The 21,269-nt window shown below is 41.6% G+C and overlaps 1 protein-coding gene across 1 annotated transcript in view; it reads right to left on the bottom strand.

Moving 5' to 3' along the window:
• ptcd2 (pentatricopeptide repeat domain 2) overlaps positions 1-21,269 on the bottom strand; it is a 40,005-nt gene that overhangs the window by 6,085 nt on the left and 12,651 nt on the right. Inside the window, exons 6-9 of the mRNA XM_063049220.1 lie at positions 7,063-7,141; positions 5,011-5,102; positions 4,197-4,310; positions 1,072-1,146 (exon numbers count right to left, since the gene is read on the bottom strand). Coding sequence (XP_062905290.1) covers positions 1,072-1,146; positions 4,197-4,310; positions 5,011-5,102; positions 7,063-7,141 — 360 coding nt within the window. The remainder of the gene's footprint in view (positions 1-1,071; positions 1,147-4,196; positions 4,311-5,010; positions 5,103-7,062; positions 7,142-21,269) is intronic.

The raw sequence follows: 21,269 nt of genomic DNA, 5'->3' as shown, positions 1-21,269 counted from the left end.
ATTGGCAGGTGGCAAAGAGTGGGGATAAAAGGAGCCTTTTCTGATTAGCTACCAGTGACTAGTAGCATTCTGCAGGGGTCAGTCTTGGGATTGCTTCTTTTTATGGTGTATGTCAATGATTTGGATGACGGAATTGAAGACTTTGTGGCCAAGTTTGCGAACCACATGAAGGTAGGTGGAGGGTCAGGTATTGTCGAGGAAGCAGGGATGATGCAGAAGAACTCAAAGACAAATTAGAAGAATAAGCAAAGGAGTGGCAGATGGTATAATGTATGGTCATGTACTTTGGTAGAAGGAATAAAAGTGTAGACTACTTTCTAATAGGGAGAAAATTCAAAAACCTGAAGTGCCAAGGGACTTGGGAGTCCTCGTGCAAGATACCCTAAAGGTTAACTTGCAGGTTGAGTCAGTGGTGAGGAAGGCAAATGTAATGTTAGTACTCATTTCGAGAGGACCAGAATATAAAAACAAAGACGTGATGCTGAAGCTTTATAAGCACTGACGAGGCCTCACTTGGAGTACTGAGAGCAGTTTTGGGCCCCTAATCTAGGAAAGGATATGCTGACATCAGAGAGAGTCCAAAGGAAGTTCATGGAATGAAAGGATTATCACATGAGGAGCATTTGATGGCTATGAGCCTATACTCACCAGAATTTAGAAAAATTTGGGGGGATCTCATTGAAAACTATTGAATGTTGAAAGGCAAGAGAGAATGGATGCGGAGAAGATGTTCCCTATAGTTGGGAGTGTAGAATCAGAGGGCACAACCTCAGGATAAAGGGACATCCATTTAGAATGGAAATGATAAATTTCTTTAGCTAGAATGAGGTGGATCTGTGGAATTTGTTGCTACACGTGGCTGTGGAAGCCAGGTCATTGGGTGTACTTAAGGTGGAGGTTAACAGGTTCTTGATTAGTCAGGGCACGAAAGATTTTGGGGAAAAAGGCAGGAGAATGGGGTCGAGAGGGAAATCGATCAGCCAAGATCAAGTGGTGGAACAGTCTCGATGGATTGAATGGCCTAATTATGCTCCTATGTCTTATGATCCAAATGAATCCAGAGATACTTACATGAAGATTATGACAAATGTTGTTGTTCGAGTGTATAATCCGTGAAAAGACTGACGAAGCCTTTTCAATATCATTCTGAAATATGAGATTAAGAAAACACTAGCTTTTACATCAAAACAAGTAATCATCCAAAAGCAATATGCCAGTTTTGCAGGGGCACTAACAAATATTACGTTTCTGAGGAATAATTCTAATGAAGCAGTTTTCCCCTTAACGAACGCTACATTGAAAACAGCATTTAAAGTTAAAAGTAATTACATCATTGCAAATACTCATATTAAAAATTTAAACATTTCTGTAAGAAGGCCCTGCACCACGTTCTGAGAAATTAAAAGCATAATATTGGGATATTGTTTTTGAAACAATATAAATTTTAAATAAAACTTACCCACACATACTTGGAAGACTAAATGTCTTGTACCATGAAAACTCTTTTTCATTCCCCAATTCCAATTGGCAGCATAAGATAGGTTTTACTAATAAAATTCTGCATCCTTGTCCTCCTTTCCCCACTGACAGAATTCTAAAATTAAGTCGGCAATTAAATTCTATTTGGTTAAACCCTTGAGTACTTTGCCTGCACCCTCATTGACTTGGGTCAAAGTCCTGGAAAAGGATACATGACAAAATTGGTGGAACGGTTTCACACGGATTGCAGTGTCCTACTCCTATCACTTCAAAGACAACTCGCTGGTTCAAAATGCTGGCTGTGTAATCAACCGTAATGTCCCGATTTTATACTTTTCTTTAAGAAAGCCACTCTTACTTGTGTGTAAGGGGTTTCTTCTTTTATGTTACTGCTAAGGCTAATAAAAATGGCTTCTTTGTTATGTTATAATAAAAATGGCTTCTCTGTGATGTTAACTGCTCAGACAGTGGTTCTCTCTAGCAGCTTGTTTAGGTTATAATTACTGATAACGAGAATTGTATCCATTTGCTAACCAATCGGGATAGGTGTTATTCTTTCCTGTGTGTCTGTAAGATATTGTTTTCGAGGGCTTTGGGCAGAAGGCACGATGGGGACAGAGAGAGGAGACGCGATGCTGTAAGTGGGGTGACAGAACGGACCCCGAGCAGGAGTCCGAGGCTCAGGGTCTTCAGCAAGGAGGGGAGACGAGGACAGACTCGTGTGGAGCATTTGGTCGACCACCAAGGATGGTCCCATTCGAGGGTTGGAGGAGTTTGGAGGACATCAAATGGTGGAAAGAAGACTCCATTAATTGAGCTCCAATGGTTGTGCACGAAGTGGTTGAACTTTGATAAGCTTGGCGCCTTTTACTTTCCTTTTATATTGTATCTCTATTAATTACGTAGTTCCAGTAAGATCTATAAAGTGTAATCATTTAATCGTATATGGTGTACTGCCTGGTATTTGGCGTGGTGGGGTACATCACACAGCATCTACACAAACTTGATTACCCAGTTTGGCGGGGCTGAAGGCTGCTCCCCCTAGATGGAAGCAAGTTGAGTGAGCCTGAGGCTTAACAGGGGGCTACATGTGCATCTGTGGCAAGTGTCAGCAGGTCATCTGACTGTAGATAAGGACAAGGGCTGAGCTCAGATCTATTCCTATTGTAGCTCTGAGACCAGCTCATTATATTTTTCTCTGACTGTGCCTTGGTGTGCTTATATTAACTGTATAATCAAACTGCAAGGTTTTCATTCACCTGGTACTGCACATAATAGAGAGGCAAATCAGGGGAATGAGGAAAGAAGAAATATTTTCATTCAATGAAACAAAATAGTTTTCAAGATCTGGGAATCATGACAGGAATAGCATTTGCTGTCCATCATTGTCTCCTGGGAAAATGAAGCCACCTATTTCTATCCTTTTGGCAATAAAACTTTCAATATGTTGTTGGAAAGAGTAGCCCAAGATTTTAAATCAGGAATATCCCTCAACTTCAATAATTAGGCCAAATGGCCCAATTCTGCTCCTATATCTTGTCGTCTTATTAGTCAGGGGATGAAAGGACACAGAAAGAAGGTAGGAGATTCCGGCTGAGAGGATAAATGGATCAGCCAGGATGAAATAGCAGAGCAGACTTGATGGGCCAAATGGCTTAATCCTGCTCCTATATCTTATGGCCTTATGGTCTGATTTTTAAAGATCCAGCCATCCCTATCATTGATCTACTCAGTAACTGTGCCTCCACAACCCCCATGATACAGAATTCCAAAGGAGTCTATTGCACTTTAGGTAAAAACAAACATTCTTTTTGCCTCAGCCCCCAATTTCTGATATCATATTTTGAGACTGTGGCCCACAGATAATCTCAACAACTACCAGGAATTCATGCAGAACCTGGACTGAAATTTCAGTAGTTCCATGCAGACCCTTGGCTTCCAGCAACCGTATACTTACTTTGTTTTCCCCTAGGGAATTGTCATCTGTGCATTTATCCTGCCAAGCTTCAAATGAACTTTGTATACGTCCAGTAGACCACCTCTCATTCTTCAAATCTCCAGACAGCAAGTGTCCAGCCTGCAGTTACAAACCCACCATCCTACAAATCAACCAAACCTTTGCTGCAATCTTTTTTGCAAGTTTATCCTTCCTTGGATAGACAGACCAGACCTGTGCACAATATTCCAGAGAATATATTTCTAAATCAGGATGGTGTGGGAGATGGAGATGAAATTTGAGGTAGTCATGGGCTTTTGAGGAGCCGTTAGAAGATTTGCTGAATTAGTACAGTTCATTTTTGTAAACTGTGACAATATTGCAAAAGTACCTGATGGAGTAATGTTTAAGATGGTGGTTGAGATGCCCATCTCAGAAAGGCTGATTTGTCCCAAATGACCTTGGCCACCTAAGATGTTGTTAAAGCTGTTACAAGATAGGAGCTTAATAGTCCGTAATGTATTTTGTAAAATATGCAAGGGCCTTCAGGAAAAGAAAAGTCATGACCTCCCCAACTTCTGACTTGCTTTTGTGGCAATGCCATCTATTTGGTTAGTCCTGGTCCATGACAATGCCCAGAATGTCGATGACAGCAAAACAATAGAATGTCAAGGGGAGCTGGTTTGTAGTTCCTGAAATCTGCTATTCGGATTACACAACAGTCTCAACCAATTTATTCAGTAGAACTTCAATGCTGTTAAAATGAGTAGAAAACCCATACCTGTTTGATTGCAAGTGCTATTGCAAAGCAGAATGCATGACGGGGGACAAAACTGCCTCTTGTCAATATTTCTTCTAACAACGCAGTACAGAACTTGTAGGATTCAATCGTATTCTGTGTGAGCAACGTTCAGATGTTTCATCAGAAAACAAAATTTCAGCCATCAGCCCCACACCTGCCTAGCTTCCCCACCCCATGAGGAGAGTCATATTACTTTTTAGCTCAACTGTGTATAGACAGACAATTATATATTGAAGGTTAAGCTGCTGTTCAAAGTAATACAAACGTGTAGCATACAAAAAAAACAAATGAAGGTATTTGACTAAGAAAAAAAAATACCTTAATAAGGCTAGGTTTCAGATCCAAGTACCAATAACATAAGGGATAGTATTTAAATCTGGACAATTGGCAAATTATCTAGCACCTCAATTTCTAAGAAATTCAGAAGTATCCAACCCAAGGCTACAACTTCACATGTGTTGTGTGGATTTGACTGATTTTAAACAGCATAGAAGAAGCCAGGATGCAATAAATAAGACTGAAGAGTAATGGGAGCTTTCCTACACAACAAGAATATCTTAAATGCATCAGTTATTTCTTTATTCAATCTTGTACAAATTCTGCATGAAAATGCCTTGATCTTTTTAACCAATCTTTCTATCTTTACATTCCTTCAGATTAAGTACTTCCTTGCAGTTTCTCATCTCCGCAACCAGTTGGCAATAACTTCAGCACGAATCTGACTGACAAGTTTTTCATGGTGTGGCAACAGATTTAAAGTGGGAACTGTAAAATGAATTTACAAATTACTTACCAACTTGTAACAGATAGCAAATGCAAGTGTGTAGGTGTCTTTATTAAATCTTATTTCTTGATTTTTCATTTCCAATAACACTCCCAAGGCACCTACTCAAATAACATAGAAAGACATTGACAGAAATTAATGAATTAACCCTGACATACATATAAAAACTAATACAATTTAGTTTTAACACATTACGAGGGGTGATTGATAAGTTTGTGACCTAAGAGTCAATTTTAGAAAACCTAGCACATTCATTTTTCCTACATTTACACACTTAGTCCAGCGGTCATGGAGCATACGGATCTCTTCTTTGTAGAAGTTGGCGTCTTGGACCTCCAGGCGGTCCACAGCAGGGGTGATTGATAAGTTTGTGGCCTAAGGTAGAAGGAGATGAGTTATTAACTTCAATCTTTCTGCATAATCACTCAAAGAGTTGAACTGCATGTGCATGTAATGAGAGCTGTATAACTCATCTCCTTCTACCTTAGGCCACTAACTTATCAATCACCCCTGCTGTGGACCACCTGAAGGTCCAGGATGCTCTTGTTACATGCACACGCAGTTCAAGTCTTTGAGTGATAATGCAGAAAGTTTGAAGTTAATAATGCACCTCCTTCTAGCCTAGGCCACAAATTTATCAATCACCCTTGCTGTGGACCACTTCTGGACTAAGTGTGTACATGTAGGAGGGGACTATGTTGAAAAATAAATGTGTTAGGTTTTCTGAAATTGACACCTTCTACCTTAGGCCAGAAACTTATCAATCACCTCTCGTAGAATCACACTGCATTGCAGCAGAGTATGAGATGTTATTCTTTCAGTTTGTACTTGGCCTCTCCATAGCAGAAAAAGCACAGGACAGATCAGTGTAATAGTGGGAAGTGGAGTTATAAACAAGATGGTTATTGGGGACAGAGCTCCGCAAAACAGTGGTCTAGTCCACACCCGATTTCACCAATATAGATGCTACATCACGAGCGCAGAATGGAATAGAGCAGATTGGAGGACAAAGAGGTGCATCTATTACCAGACCAAACTGGAATTTCAAGTAGGACAAGGTAAATAATCCGTTTTGGCAATAGAGGCACATTATTTAATTGGTGAGGGATTAGAGAGCTTTGAAATGCAGATGGACCTGGGTAGCATGCTGCATTAAAGCTAGAATGAAGGTACAACAAGTAACTAGGAAAGCTAACAGAATCCTACCATTTCTTTGCTAGGGCAATTGAATACAGAAGTAGGGAGATCCTATTTTTAAAAGAAAAAATGCTAACACACTAGAAGCAAAAGTTTATAAGCAGGAAAGTTTAGACAGGTGTACCTGCTGTATTTTGGAAGAGTGAGAGGGGACTTAATTTAGATGTGTAGGTTCCAGACTGGTCTTGACAGGTGAACATGGAGAATCCAAGACTATTTAAAAATATGGGGCCACTCAAATGAGCATGGTATTTTTCCCCCTCTCTCACTGGGTCATAAAGACTTTTGATCTCTCTTCTTCAAACTGTAGTGGAAGGAAAGTCTCAATATTATATGGTGGTAAAAAAGACATGATGAATAAAGGGGAATATTACAGCAGGTAAGAAATAGACATGTGTTAAGTAAAGGGGAAGAAGATTACTGAAGCAATCTGCAGTGCTGGAGATCCAAGTAACACACACAAAATGCAGCAAGCCAGGCAGCATATATGGAAGTGAGAACCGTCAATGTTTCAAGCTGAGACCCTTCAGCAGGAAGACTACTGCAGGTAGTTGAGGTTATAACCGTTGAGCCACAATCTGGATGAAACAAGTAGCCTGCTTATTCATACGCTTTGCAAGATATGCATTTTTTTTCATTGTTTAAACTAACCTTTGTTAGTATAAACATCGACTGCATATTACGTAGGAAACTGCTAGTTTAATATTCAATGTTCTACTATTAATTTGAACAACTAGCTTTACTTTTCATACTGGAAGGACAATGGTGGAATGAACCCACTGACGAAATAATCCACGGTTACCTACAAAAACCTTTGACCAGAATACAGCATGCAATCTATTTTCCCGCCAAATGCTCACTTACGCTCGTAGCTTTCCTTCATGAACAGCATGTCCATCAAAATGTTGAATGAAGTTGAATCATTGAAGAAACCCTTCAGATTCTAAGAAACAGAAAAGTATCATCTATAGAATGCCACAGGAATAACATCCATACGTACAACACTCTGGACCAGAGATTAAGAAAAGAACATTTTGAATGATAGATGCAAAACAAATTACAAATTTGAGAAGGCAAACAAGACTATCTGGTTTACAGTTCAAGAAAAGTATCCCTGATATCATGGTGTGGTCATGTTGGGACATTTTGCCAAATATAATTAAAGGCTAGCTGATTCTCCAAGGCAGCGATTGTGGAATAAATAAACATAGAGCACAGCTAATCAAGCACTAAAGAACAATAATAATTATTTCTTTAAAACTAGCTGCTGCAGGAACTTAGCGCACAGCATCTGTGAAGAGAAATAGATAGTTAACATTTCGGGTCAAGAATCATTGCCTGGACCGAAGTTCAGTGGTGTTTTAACTTTCTTGATCTTATCAGTTGATGAACAGTAGGACCCTTATGATGTTACGCAGTGAGCATTAACTTGCCTGGAAATCCTTTGGCTGGTTGTGCTAAAGCTACTACATGGTATCCCCTTTAGGCAGGACCGCAGAGCTGAGATTGACTTTGCTTCCAATGTGGGATCTACAGACTCTGTTGCAGTTGGGGTGGGAGGAATATGTGAGGGGAACAGGAGACTGACCTCTTTCTGCCAAACTTTGCAGGGCTTCCACAAGCTTCCAACAAATGGACCTGTCACCCTGAATGCTCTTTCTCCAGTTTGAAAAATCATGGCTATGATATCCACAACTCAGTAGGGACATATCTTTTGAAGGAGTTTCCCTGGAGTATTCTTGAAATGTTTCTACGATTCTCCAGATAACTTCTTGCTGTGAAAGATGGTGTGTATTCTTTCAAAGAGATTAGATTTCACAGAAGATTGCACAACTTCCTGAAAATTTATATTTCAATTCATATCATATTCAAATTCTAATACAGATGATCGACTCAAATTATTTTCCATCACATACAAAATAGAACTAGGAGGAAACCAATCAGCAACTTCTGTTTTTTTCCACTATTTAATAAAATCACAGTTGACCTTTTGTTTTGCTGCTACTTTCTCTAGTTAACCCACAGTCCTTGATATCAAAAAATCTATTGATTTCCTTTAATTCAAGATTGTTTATTGTCATTCTTCAGTATGCAAGTTAAAGGAGAACAAATAGAATTAAAACACAGTAAGCATTGAAAAACACAACAAATACAAAAGCAATCCTATGAAACACAATATACAAATAACTGCCAACTGTGGTAGTATATAATAAGATTAGTATTATATACATAGATTGATTATATGTACATAAAATGACACCAGGAGCAGGAGTATCTGAACATAAGGTATCTGACAAGAAACGATAAAGGGACAAAGTGACTCTTGGCAAGAGGATCTTCCCTCTGCTACTATAGGTAGTAGCAGGATTTAGGCAGTCTTGGATATACTCATTGCCTGGGTCTCTGCAGTTCTCATGGGTAGAGGAATTCTCTGTTCCCAAGCAAATACATGTCTTCTCTTCTTTGTCCTCATAGTCTTACCGTTTGAGACTGCAATTCCTTATGCTGGCTACCCAGGAAAAATATCTCCTCTTCATCGATCCTGCCTACTCCCATATGAACTATATAACTTCAATAAGATCACTTCTCACATATAGGCCAAGCCTAATTAATCTCTCCTCTTAGGACAAAATTCCAATCCCAGAAAACAACCTGGTGAACTTTCATTGGATTCCCTCTATCAAACTAAATCCTTCCTCAAGTAATTTTTACTAAATTGTCTTTACTCCTTTACCAATGTCTCACCATTTTGAAAATGCTCTGCTCTTCTCTTTTTCTACCAAAGTAAACTATTTCAACTGGATTCAATCGGCTCCTCTGAGGAATAAAGAGTTTAGTTTTAAATGAAGTAATACACAACCTGATCATCAAACCACAATTCAGCATGGCTGCTTGATTCCTATTATAATGACCTCATGCTCCTTTGTCCCTATCATTTTATCCAGCAACAAGATCTGTCTAGCTCTCATCTATGAAAAGGGTCCATGCTCCAAAATATGCTTTAATTTTAGATTTTGAAGATGAGGACCTCCAGTAGTTGAAGTCAGCAATGAATATTGTGTCCTAGCTGACTACATGATATGCAAACTGGTACACAAGCCTGGGCAGCATTTTAAAGATAGTATTCTGAATATCATTCATTACCTTACCTTTTTAGGCTTCAACTTGACCTCGTGTCCCATTGCTGCACTGAATTTAATTTGCAAGTCACAAGGATATTTAATTCTGTCCAGTTCATAAAACTGGAGTCTTTTGAATTTCATTCTAAATTATGTAATTGCATTATTTAAGTACACAGCAAAAACAGCTCAGCTACAGTCAGAGTTTGCTCTTTTTCCTGACAAGCAGGCAGACAGATCCCCTGCTGTCAAGAATATAATAACAATAATAACTACCAGTTAGTATCTCTTCTCATTTCCCCCACTCAAAGTTCAAAGTAAATTTATCAAAGTACTTGTACAGGTTTCCCCCACCATCCGAAGGTAGAGCGTTCCTATGAAACGGTTCGTAAGCCGAAATGTCGTAAAGCAAAGAAGCAATTACGTTTATATGGGAAAATTTTGTGAGCGTTCGCAGACCCAAAAATGACCTACCAAATCATGCCAAATAACACACAAAACCTAAAATAACAGTAACATATAGTAAAAGCAGGAATGATATGATAAATACACAGCCTATATAAAGTAGAAATACTTCTCTACAACGATTGACTGCACAGATCTCCGTTGCAAAAATCTCACGCAAGCGCTCTCAGCAGAAAATCTCACGCAAGCACTGTTGGCATAAACGCGCTCTCCAGTAACCTTTAAACTATGAAGCTGCCAAATCTACCAAATAACACGTAAAAATACATAGCCTATATAAAGTAGAAATAATGTATGTACAGTGTAGTATCACTTAACGGGCATTGGGAAGACATCGAGCACACTGATGATGGTGTGTTAGACTGAGTCTTCGCAAGTTGGGGTGGTGCAGCGGCCCCCACCCTCCAGGCCGCCAACTGATACATTGCTGCGAAGCACGCAGGGGTAGCTGAGAGGCACACAGCACATCTTTAAGAAAAAAGCCGAAATAAACATGCTAATTAATTAGGTGCTGTCCGGCACGTAAATGTCGGCGCAGATCAGAGGCGATTGCTGATTGCATCAGCACTGATCTGGGCCGACAATTACGTGCTAGGCGGCACCTAATTAATTAGCGTGTTTATTTCGGCTTTTTTCTTAAAGATGTGCTGGGTGCCTCCCGGCTACCGCTGCATTCTCCGCGAATCGGTACAGTATCTGTCCGGGGTCCGGCGGTTGGGGTGGTGGGACACGGGTGTCATCTCATCGTCGACCAGGGCAGGCAGCTCATCTTCTCCTATGACTGCCTGCCTCGATGTCAAAGGTCGAGGTTCGTCGTCTGCTGTGGCTGATGTGGAAGGCTTGCTTGACTGCTGAGCCTCGAGCATTTTTCTATCACACAGTTGTTTGTAAGGACTCAAAACATCCTGCAAATATCCCCTAAACCTATGTACCCTTACAAAATTAAAGTCGTACTTTATCATTGCAGCGAAAATCTCACGCAGTTGCTTCATGTTCAGTTCCGGGATGACTTCACTTTCACTACTGCATTCGGTTTCGATTGTTATCCTTTCCTCTTCCAATTGCATCAGCTCTTCATCGATCAGTTCTTGGTCATGGGATGCCAAAACCTCTTCAACATCATCTTCGTCAGCTTCCACAAGCCAAACTCAGTTTGTCCTTGCTTCATTCATCACGATTGAAACGCTTAATTATATCTAGTTTTACGCTAAGTGTAACACCCTTACGAGCTCTTTCAGGCTTTTCCGACACCTTAGAACTCATCTTGCTAACAGTTGCTCAATGCAACGTGTTTAAGCAATGCCGGTGAGAATCCGGGGGAGAGCGGCTGCTCGGGGTGCGCGCTGCCTTTTATCGTGCGCTGATTTTTTCGCGCGCTGCCTTTCTTTGTGTAACAGTAAAAACACCTTCTGAAAGCGAAAACAGGGTACTAATGTAGATCTTTCGTACCAGTGAGGTTTCGTAAAGCGAACGTTCAAAAAGCGGAGGACACCTGTATTCATCAAATATTACCCTGAGATTCAAATTCTTCCATGCATTCACTGTGGAACAAAGAAATACAACATAATCAATGAAAAACTGCATACACAGACTGACAAACAATGTGCAAAAGAACAGAAACAGTGCAACTGCAATAAAATGATAGAGAGATACAGCTGAGAACACGTGTTGTAGAGTCCTCGAAAGTGAGTCCACAGGTTGTGGAATCAGCTCAGTGTTGAGGTGAGTGAAGCCATTCAGGCTTGGTCAGGAGCCTCCTGGTTGAAGGGTAATAACTGTTCCTGAATATAGTGGTGTGGGACCCAAGGCTTCGGTATCTCCTTCCCACCCAGTCCTAGATGGTACCAGTATTTTTCTGCCAAGTTTTATGGGACCTTCTGCAATATCTTGTCTGTCGTCAAACTCAATTCAACTTCCTTATTCGTAGTGGTCCATTACTTACTGAAATAAAGCTGCCTTGCTTTTACTGAACATGCGTATTTACAAGGACATTGACAGAAAAATTGTATTACTATAAAAAGTGACTAGAATTCAATCTCAGTTATACGTTTCTGAACCACTGCACAAATTGATCCAACATCTACACTCAGTGGCCACTTAGTTATAACAGAATGGAAGCTGTCTTTGAGCATGGTAATACATACATCCTGTACCTACCTAATGGCCACTGGGTGTATGTTTGTGGTCTTCTGTTGCTATCGTCCATCTACTTACGGTTTCAACAATGTGTGTTCAAAGATGCTCTTCTGCACACCACTGTTGTATTGCCCAATTATTTGTGTTACCGTTGCCTTCCCATCAGCTTGAACCAATCTGGCCACTCTCCTCTAACCTCTCACATTAACAAGGAATTTTAACCACGGAACTGGGGCACACTGGATTTTTTAAAAATTGATTTTCCCAACATTCTCTGTAAACTCTGGAGACTGCGTATGAAACTTGCAGATCAGCAGTTTCTAATTCTCAACCCTCCCTTTTAGGCATCAACGATCATTTCACAGTCAAAGTCACTTACATCATATTTAAGACCATAACACTTTAAGACATGGGAACAGAATTAGGCCATCTGGCCCATTGAGTCTGCTCCGCCATTCAATCATGGCTGATTCTTTTTTGCTATCTCCTCCTCAACCCCAGTTCCCAGCCGCCTTCCTGTAACCATTGACGCCATGTCCAATCAAGAACCTATCAATCTCTGCCTTAAATACATCCAACGACCTGGCCTCCACAGCTGCATGTGGCAACAAATTCCACAAATTCACCACCCTTTGGATAAAGAAATTATTCCGCATCTCTATCCCGAGGTTGTGCCCTCTTGTCCTAGTCTTTCGCACCACGGGAAACATCCTTTCCATATCTACTCTTTCTAGGCCTTTCAACATTCATTTCAATGAGATCCCCCCGCCCCCATCCTTCTGAATTCCAGCGAGTACAGACCCAGAGCCATAAAATGTTCATCATATGATAACCCTTTCATTCCTGGAATCATCCTTGTGAACCTTCTCTGGACCCTCTCCAATGCCAACACATCTTTTCTAAGATGAGGGGCCCAAAAATGTTCACAATACTCAAGGTGAGGCCTCACCAGTGCCTTATAGAGCCTCAGCATCACATCCTTGCTCTTGTATTCTAGACCTCTTGAAATGAACGCTAACATGGCACTTCCATTCAGCACCACCAACTCAACCTGCAAGTTAACCTTCAGGGTGTTCTGCACAAGGACTCCCAAGTCCCTCTGCATCTCAGATTCCTGGATTTTCTCCCCGTTTACAAATTAGTCTGCACATTTATTTCTACTACCAAAGTGCATGACCATGCATTTTCCAACTTTGTATTTCATTTGCCATTTTCTTGGCCATTCCCCTAAGCTGTCGAAGTCCATCTGCATCCTAACTGTTTCTTCAACACTACCTGCCCCTTCAACAAACTTTGTATCATTTGCAAACTCGGCAACAAAGCCAACTATTCCTTCATCTAAATCTTTCTTTCCCATTCTGATGTTTGGTCTGAAAAACAATGGAACCTCTTGACCATGTCTGGAAGCTTTTATGCAGTGAGTTGCTGCCACATGACTGGCTGATTAGATATTTGCATTAATGAGCAGGTGTACAGATGTAACTAACAAAGTGGCCACTGAGTGTAAATCACCATTTAACCTTTATCACAATACAGGTGTCCCCCGCTTTTCGAACGTTCGCTTTACGAAACCTCACTGTTACGAAAGACCTACATAAGTACCCTGTTTTCGCTAACAGGTGTTTTCACTGTTATGAAAAAAATCAGCATGCGAAAAAATCAGCGTGCGGCAAAAAAAGCGTGTGCCCCAAGCAGCCGCTCTCCCCCGGATTCGGAACGGCATTGCTTAAACACGTTGCATTGAGCAGCTGTTAGCAAGATGAGTTCTAAGGTGTCGGAAAAGCCTGAAAGAGCTCGTAAGAGTGTTACACTTAGCTTAAAACTGGACATAATTATGCGTTTCGATCGTGGTGAACGAAGTAAGGACAACGGGAGTTTGGCTTGTGGAAGCTGACAAAGATGATGTTGAAGAGGTTTTGGCATCCTATGACTAAGAACTGATAGATGAAGAGCTGATGCAATTGGAAGAGGAAAGGATTTAACAATCGAAACTGAATTCATTAGCGAAATGAACGCGTTGCAACTGCGTGAGATTTTCACTGCAATGATAATGTACGACTTTAATTTTGAAAGGGTACATAGGTTTAGGGGATATTTGCAGGACGGTTTGAGTGCTTACAAAGAACTGTATGATAGAAAAATGCGCGAGGCTCAACAGTCAAGCAAGCCTTCCATATCAGCCACAGCAGACGACGAACCTCGACCTTTGACATCGAGGCGGGCAGTCATAGAAGATGAGCTGCCTGCTCTAATGGAAACAGACGACGATGAGATGACACCCCAGTGTCCCACCACCCCAACCCCCAGGCTACGGACAGCTACCGATTCGTGGAGAACGCAGCGTAGCCTGGAGGCACACACCACATCTTTAAGAAAAAAGCCGAAACAAACATGCTAATTAATTAGGTGCAATCAGCAATCTCCTCTGATCTGGTGTCAAGCGGCACCTAATTAATTAGCATGTTTATTTTGGCTTTTTTCTTAAAGATGTGCTGGGTGCATCCCGGCTACTGCTGGACCCCTGCGTGCTTCGCGGCAATGTATCGCTCAGCGGCCTGGAGGGTGGGGGCCACTGCACCACCCCAACCTGCGATGACTCAGCCTAACACACCATCAGTGTGCTCGGCACTGTCCCGATTCCGGTAAGTGGCACTACACTGTACATACATTATTTCTACTTTATATCGGCTGTGTATTTTTATGTGTTATTTGGTACGATTTGACAGCATCATAGCTTAAAGGTTACTGGAGAGAGTGTTTCTGCCAACAGTGCTTGTGTGAGATTTTCTGCCGAGAGCACTTGCGTGAGATTTTCGCTACGGAAATGATTGTGGAAAAGTACTTCTACTTTATATAGGCTGTGTATTTATCATATCATTCCTGCTTTTACTATATGTTACTGTTATTTTAGGTTTTATGTGTTATTTGGCATGATTTGGTAGGTTGTTTTTGGGTCTGCGAACGCTCACAAAATTTTCCCATATAAATAAATGGTAATTGCTTCTTCACTTTACGACATTCCGGCTTACGAACAGTTTCATAGGAATGCTCTACCTTTGGATGGCAGGGGAAACCTGTACTTTAAAAAAAAATCTCTATTTCACCTACAGCTTATTACACATAAGTACACATAAGGAGGGCACAGTGACTTTAATCTAATCTGAACATTGACTGAAAAGATATTACATTAACAATCATGCAGAAGAATTAATTCTTTTTAGACTCCACTGCTTTCAATGAAGTTAAAGTACTTCGTTGTCAATTCAAACAGCTAATGGTTACAAAATAGAAGCAAGTTGTTTTGAGCAGCTGAAATCCTATAGAGGTAGATATCATTGCTTTTACTTAATGTCATTGGGCCACCTGCATAAGAGAATGCTGAAGGGCAGATCTCCTGCAGCAGGCTAAATCAGTCAGGCTGAAAGAGATCAACATGCAGAATACCAAAGATTCTTACGAGAACTCCTTGTGTGCTAGATGCAGTTGTCACCCTGCATGACTTGATGTAGCTAGTTGACACGGTATAAACTTTTGGAACTGCTGACATTAGCCGTCCTATCAATACTTACAATGTCACTAATATTATAAGTATCTTACGAATTCAAGTTGCTACTGTGTATAAAATCTCTCACCTTACACATTTTTCTGCTCTTCTAACAAGCAATAGATTATGCTCTCTAACATTTTATTTTATAGAAAGAAATATTGCATAAAAGAAATGGATTTACAATAATTCAATAATTTAAAAAAAAGAGAAATTTTCAACGGTTCTAAAAAGAGAAATTTTCAACGGTTCTTGTTTCAGTCAAAGCAAGCAGCTGAGAAGAAGGGATTGAAGAAATTGGGTAGAAGAAGTTTTTTTTTTAAACACTGCTCGGGGAGAAGGGTCTGCACTGCGCAAGCGTGTGACGTAGCGCGCCAAGGTTTAAAAGCAGACCTCCATATACAGCGGCCATCCTTGTAGCGGTCATTGTTGGAGTGGACTGAGTCAGAGTGGGACGGCTTTGGCTCAACAGGCTGCGGCGAGAACAGGCAGAGGCCAGGGCAGGTTACGGTAAGTTTTTTGTTCCAATTGTTTAGAGTAGAGAGAATGCCAGGCAGGATGTTGGAATGCTCCTCTTGCAGGATGTGGGAAGTCAGGCAGCCCTCCGGTGTTCCTGACAACGACACCTGCAAGAAGTGCATCCAGCTGCAGCTCCTAACAAATCACGTTAGGGAACTGGAGCAGGAGCTGGATGACCTCCGGATCATTCGGGAGAATGAGGAGATTATAGATAGTAGCTACAGGGAGGTAGTTACGCCAAAGGAGCAGAGGACAGGAAATTGGGTCACTGTCAGGCAAGGGAAGAGGAAAGGGCAGGCAGAGCAGAGATCCCCTGTGGCCATTCCCCTCAACAACAAGTATACCGCATTGGATACTGTTGGGGGGGGCGGGGGGATGACTTACCTGGGACAAGCTGCAGTAGCCGGATCTCTGGCACTGAGTCTGGCTCTGCAGTGCAGAAGGGAGGGTGGAAAAAGAGGAGAGCGGTAGTGACAGGGGACTCGATAGTTAGAGGTGCAGATAGGAGGTTCTGTGGTCGTGACAGAGAATCCAGGATGGTTTGTTGCCTCCCGGGTGACAGGGTCAAGGATGTCTCTGATCGCTTGCATGACATTCTGAAGTGGGAGGGTGATCAGCCAGATGTCGTGGTGCACATCGGTACCAAAGACATAGCATGGAAGAGTGAGGAGGTCCTGGAGAGCGAGTATAGAGAGCTTGGTAGGAAGTTGAAAAGCAGGACCTCAAGGGTGGTAATCTCAGGATTGCTACCCGTGCTACGTGCCAGTGAGGGTAAGAATAGGATGCTCTGGAGGATGAACAAGTGGCTGAGGAACTGGTGTAGGGGGCAGGGTTTCAGATTTCAGGATCATTGGGACCTCTTCTGGGGCAGGTGGGACCTGCAAGAGAGACGGGTTACACTTGAACTACAGGAGGACCAATATCCCTTCAGGGAGGTTTGTTAGTGCTATTGGGGAGGCTTTAAACTAGACTTGCAGGGGGATGGGAACCAGAGTGCCACAGTTGACAGTGTGGCTGGGGTGAAAATAAATGATGTTAAAAGTTCAAGCAAATCCGCTGATAGAAAGGTTGTGAGTGGTGGTAAAAATCTTCTGAGGTGTATATATTTCAACGCTAGGAGTATTGCGGGGAAGGCGGATGAGTTGAGGGCGTGGATTGACACATGGAATTATGACGTTATAGCAATTAGTGAAACTTGGCTACAGGAGGGGCAGGACTGGCAGCTTAATATTCCAGGGTTCCGATGTTTCAGATGTGATCGAAGCAGAGGAATGAAAGGTGGGGGAGTATCATTGCTTGTTAGGGAAAATATTACAGCAGTGCTCAGGCAGGACAGATTAGGGGGCTTGTCTACTGTGTCCTTATGGGTGGAGCTGAGAAACAGGAAAGGTATGGCCACGTTAGTGGGATTGTATTACAGACCACCCAATACTCAACGAGACTTGGAAGAGCAAATCTGCAGAGAGATAGCAGGCAACTGCAGGAAACATAAAGTTGTGGTGGTAGGGGATTTTAATTTTCCATACATTGATTGGGACTCCCATACTGTTAGGGGTCTAGATGGTTTAGAGTTTGTAAAATGTGTTCAGGGAAGTTTTCTAAATCAATATATAGAGGGACCAACTAGAGGGGATGCAATATTGGATCTCCTGTTAGGAAACGAGTTAGGACAAGTGACGGAAGTCTGTGTAGGGGAGCACTTTGGTTCCAGTGATCATAACACCATTAGTTTCAATTTGATCATGGACAAGGATAGATCTAGTCCTAGGGTTGAGGTTCTGAACTGGAAGAAGGCCAAATTTGAAGAAATGAGAAAGGATCTAAAAAGCGTGGATTGGGACAGATTGTTCTCTGGCAAAGATGTGATTGGTAGGTGAGCCTTCAAAGGGGAAATTTTGAGAGTGCAGAGTTTGTATGTTCCTGTCAGGATTAAAGGCAAATTGAATAGGAATAAGGAACCTTGGTTCTCAAGGGATATTGCAACTCTGATAAAGAAGAGGGAGTTGTATGAAATGTATAGGAAACAGGGAGTAAATCGGGTGCTTGAGGAGTATAAGAAGTGCAAGAAAATACTTAAGAAAGTAATCAGGAGGGCTAAAAGAAGACATGAGGTTGCATTGGCAGTCAAAGTGAAGGATAATCCAAAGAGCTTTTACAGGTATATTAAGAGCAAAAGGATTGTAAGGGATAAAATTGGTCCTCTTGAAGATCAGAGTGGTCAGCTATGTGCGGAACCAAAGGAAATGGGGAAGATCTTAAATAGGTTTTTTGCGGCTGTATTTACTAAGGAAGCTGGCATGAAGTCTATGGAATTGAGGGAATCAAGTAGTGAGATCATGGAAACTGTACAGATTGAAAAGGAGGAGGTGCTTGCTGTCTTGAGGAAAATTAAAATTAAATCCCCGGGACCTGACCGAGTGTTCCCTCGGACCTTGAAGTCTCTAGTGTTGAAATTGCGAGGGTTCCTGGCAGAAATATTTAAAATGTCTCTGTCTACGGGTGAGGTGCCGGAGGATTGGAGAGTGGCTCATGTTGTTTCGTTGTTTAAAAAAAGGATCGAAAAGTAATCCGGGAAATTATAGGCCGGTAAGTTTAACGTCGGTAGTAGGTATAAGAGACAGAATCTACAAGCATTTGGATAGACAGGGACTTATTAGGGAGAGTCAACATGGCTTTGTGCGTGGTAGGTCATGTTTGACCAATCTATTGGAGTTTTTCGAGGAGGTTACCAGGAAAGTGGTTGAAGGGAAGGCAGTGGATATTGTCTACATGGACTTCAGTAAGGCCTTTGACAAGGTCCCGCATGGGAGGTTAATTAGGAAAATTCAGTCGCTAGGTATACATGGAGAGGTGGTAAATTGGATTAGTCATTGGCTCAATGGAAGAAGCCAAAGAGTGGTGGTAGAGAATTGCTTCTCTGAGTGGAGGCCCGTGACTAGTGGTATGCCACAGGGATCAGTGCTGGGTCCATTGTTATTTGTCATCTATATCAATGATCTGGATGATAATGTGGTAAATTGGATCAGCAAATTTGCTGATGATACAAAGACTGGAGGTGTAGTAGACAGTGAGGAAGGTTTTCAGAGCCTGCAGAGGGACTTGGACCAGCTAGAAAAATGGGCTGAAAAATGGCAGATGGAGTTTAATACAAACAAGTGTGAGGTATTGCACGTTGTAAGGACAAACCAAGGTAGAACATACAGGGTTAATGGTAAGGCACTGAGGAGTGCAGTAGAACAGAGGGATCTGGGAATACAGATACAAAATTCCCTAAAAGTGGCGTAACAGGTAGATAGGGTCGTAAAGAGAGCTTTTGGTACATTGGCCTTTATTAATCAAAGTATTGAGTATAAGAGCTGGAATGTTATGATGAGGTTGTATAAGGCATTGGTGAGGCCAAATCTGGAGTATTGTGTTCAGTTTTAGCCACCAAATTACAGGAAGGATATAAATACAGTTGAAAGAGTGCAGAGAATGTTTACAAGGATGTTGCCGGGACTTGAGAAACTCAGTTACAGAGAAAGGTTGAATAGGTTAGGACTTTATTCCCTGCAGCGTAGAAGAATGAGGGGAGATTTGATAGAGGTATATAAAATTATGATGGGTATAGATAGAGTGAATGCAAGCAGGCTTTTTCCACTGAGGCAAGGGGAGAAAAAAACCAGAGGACATGGGTTAAGGGTGAGGGGGGAAAAGTTTAAAGGGAACATTAGGTGGGGCTTCTTCACATAGAGAGTGGTGGGAGTGTGGAATGAGCTGCCAGATGAGGTGGTAAATGCGGGTTCTTTTTTAACATTTAAGAATAAGTTGGACAGATACATGGATGGGAGGTGTTATGGAGGGATATGGGCTGTGTTCAGGTCAGTGGGACTAGGCAGAAAATGGTTCGGCACAGCCAAGAAGGGCCAAAAGGTCTGTTTCTGTGCTTTAGTTTCTATGGTTTCTATGGTTTCTATTACAGGGGTCCCCAACCTTTTTTGCATCGCGGACCAGTTTAATATTGACAATATTCTTGCGGACCAGCTGTCCCGGTGGGGGAGGTGTTCAAGTAGGGTTAAACTCTCTTCAACATGTCTTTTACAGTTAGGGTTGCCAACTTTCTCACTCCCTAATAAGGGACAAAAGTAGCAGTCAAATCCCGGGACACTTTACCCCAGGAAAGACTACCATGACCATGAAGCCTCACGCGGGCACCTGTGTGCACATGCGTGACTGAGCATGTGATGTGCGCGTACGTGCCTATTTTTTCCCCCACAAATCGCTTTTGCCTTCATCTTCCTGACTACACTGTACATACATCATTTCTACTTTATATAGGCTGTGTATTTATCATATCATTCCTGCCTTTACTATATGTTAGTGTTATTTTCGGTTTTATGTGTTATTTGGTATGATTTGGTAGGTTTTTTTGGGTCTGGGAATGCTCAAAAATTTTTCCCATATAAATTAATGGTGATTGCTTCTTCGCTTCACGCCATTTCTGCACGAAAGGTTTCATAGGAATGCTCTACCTTAGCGGGGGAAATACAGGACAAGGGCGGTCCCGTATGGGACAAACCAATTTAGCCCAATATATGGGATGTCCCGGTAAATATGGAACAGTTGGCAACCCTATGTTCAAGTTCAACATTGGGCATGACAGGGAATGAGGAAAGGTGCAGCTGACTCATATCGCCAAATCATATCGTTTCCTCGCGGCCCGGTAGCACGTGCTTTGCGGCCCGGTAGTTGGGGACCACTGATTTAGTATATCACTAAAATCCCTGAGTGTGCTTCACTTATGATAGGTACAAACATTACACCTGTATTTGTAAAGATTTTAGCAAAATGTCCATTTGAAATTGCGAATACATATTACAACGATGGTATACAAAGAGCTGTCATAATAAAACAATTGGTTCCAGATTTGTCATTAGAGTTGGTAACAGGCTGAGAATTTGCAATACAGTTATACTTCAAGAGGACAAACATGTTTTAGTTGTAGGTTTTGTCTATCAAACAAATTTAACTATAATGAACAACCAAATAAGCATTTGAAATAAAAAGGTACAGATCTTTGGCTTTACTTACTCATAGTAATAAGAAAAATGGTAGCGGCAAGTATAATTACCAAGTTTAGAAGACATTTGGATAAGTAAGATAGGAAAGGTTTAGAAAGATATGGGTCTAAGTCCCTTTTGCCTGCATTCCTCAGGATGGCACCTTGCTCAGTGTGGACAAGTTGGGCTAAAGGCCCTGTGCTCATGCTGTATAAATTTATGACCATGAATGGCTCACAATCTAATCTT

This window comes from Mobula hypostoma, chromosome 5 (genome assembly GCF_963921235.1).
Source record: "Mobula hypostoma chromosome 5, sMobHyp1.1, whole genome shotgun sequence".
NCBI classification, from domain to species: domain Eukaryota; kingdom Metazoa; phylum Chordata; class Chondrichthyes; order Myliobatiformes; family Myliobatidae; genus Mobula; species Mobula hypostoma.
This window is presented reverse-complemented; position numbering and strand designations above follow the sequence as displayed.